General features: G+C 53.1%; 1 protein-coding gene across 1 annotated transcript in view; it reads right to left on the bottom strand.

The window, feature by feature from the left end:
* CHPF2 (chondroitin polymerizing factor 2) overlaps positions 1 to 1,050 on the bottom strand; it is a 3,460-nt gene that overhangs the window by 1,242 nt on the left and 1,168 nt on the right. Inside the window, 3 exon segments of the mRNA XM_009082044.1 lie at position 1; positions 3 to 232; positions 1,032 to 1,050. The exon segment at position 1 is cut by the window's left edge and continues 1,242 nt beyond it; the exon segment at positions 1,032 to 1,050 is cut by the window's right edge and continues 155 nt beyond it. Of these exon segments, the coding sequence (XP_009080292.1) occupies position 1; positions 3 to 232; positions 1,032 to 1,050 (250 nt within the window).

Here is a 1,050-nt window from a genome sequence, read left to right as displayed (position 1 = left end):
TCAGCTGCTCCAGTGCCGACTCGATGATTTCGCTGATGTCTGCCTTGCTGGCTCCAGACAGCTCACACTTTGGGGAGCCGTCAGGGCAGGAGAAAAGGTGCTGCTCAGTGAAGTAGTCCCAACTGATCACCTCAAAGCGAGACTTTGGGAGGAATGGGGCGTTGATGCCCACAGGCCAGGTCAGGCCTGCCTCACCTGCAGGGGTTAGCGCTGTCAGGTTCCTGATCTGCATCTGTGCAAAGAGAGAGCACAAACTGATCCCCACTGGCGAGGCATACATACAGTGCAGGAAGCTCGAGGGCAGCTGCAGTGGAGGCACAGACTGAGCTCTGGGGCAGAAGCCCAAGAAAAGAGGCTGCAAACTGCTGACCCTTTGCCTAACAAAGGGCACAGGGGCCTGTGGCACAGCCAAGGTGACCACTGGACACTCAAGAGACACAGCAGGAGCCAACTACCCCCAAACTTTCTTGCCCTTAGACTGTAAGGGTGTAAAAGCCCATGGCTTCCTTTGTTTGGCGTCCCTCCTCAGAGGCACCAGCTCGAGCTGTCATTCTACGATTTGTTATTTTCTTATTTAGTTTACACCATGATTGAATTAAGGATTTGCTCATCTGAGACTCTGCTAGGGGAAACCTAGGGTCAAGCCAGTAAGGAAACCTAGTCTGACTGCATGAGTGTGGGGGGTGCAGTTGAGAAAGGGCTTTGGTCCCAGGTCAGGTGGTACAAGAGTGACTGCCAGAGTGACTCCTGCATGGTCAGACAGGGAAGTTTCCTGAACACCCACCATGCTCTCAAAGAGGTCCAGGCCTGCTCCCCACCAAGGCCCATTTCACCACCCCCAACTGTCCATCAGTACTGTCACACCAGCAGTTTGGAGTAACACAGTGTCAGAAGTGCTGTGTCTGAGACACTGGACTGCAGTCTGTGTCTGGCTGATAGTCACCCACAAACAGAAGCAATGATCTTCCTCCGCTGCGTAAAAGGAAATCTGTTTGGTCGAGGGTTTTTTACAGATATCTCTCACTGCATACCTGGAGGTCCTGGATCTCC

This window comes from Acanthisitta chloris, unplaced genomic scaffold (genome assembly GCF_000695815.1).
Source record: "Acanthisitta chloris isolate BGI_N310 unplaced genomic scaffold, ASM69581v1 scaffold16189, whole genome shotgun sequence".
Classification (NCBI taxonomy): domain Eukaryota; kingdom Metazoa; phylum Chordata; class Aves; order Passeriformes; family Acanthisittidae; genus Acanthisitta; species Acanthisitta chloris.
Note: the sequence above shows the minus strand (reverse complement) of the source record. Positions and strands in the feature narration are given on the sequence as shown.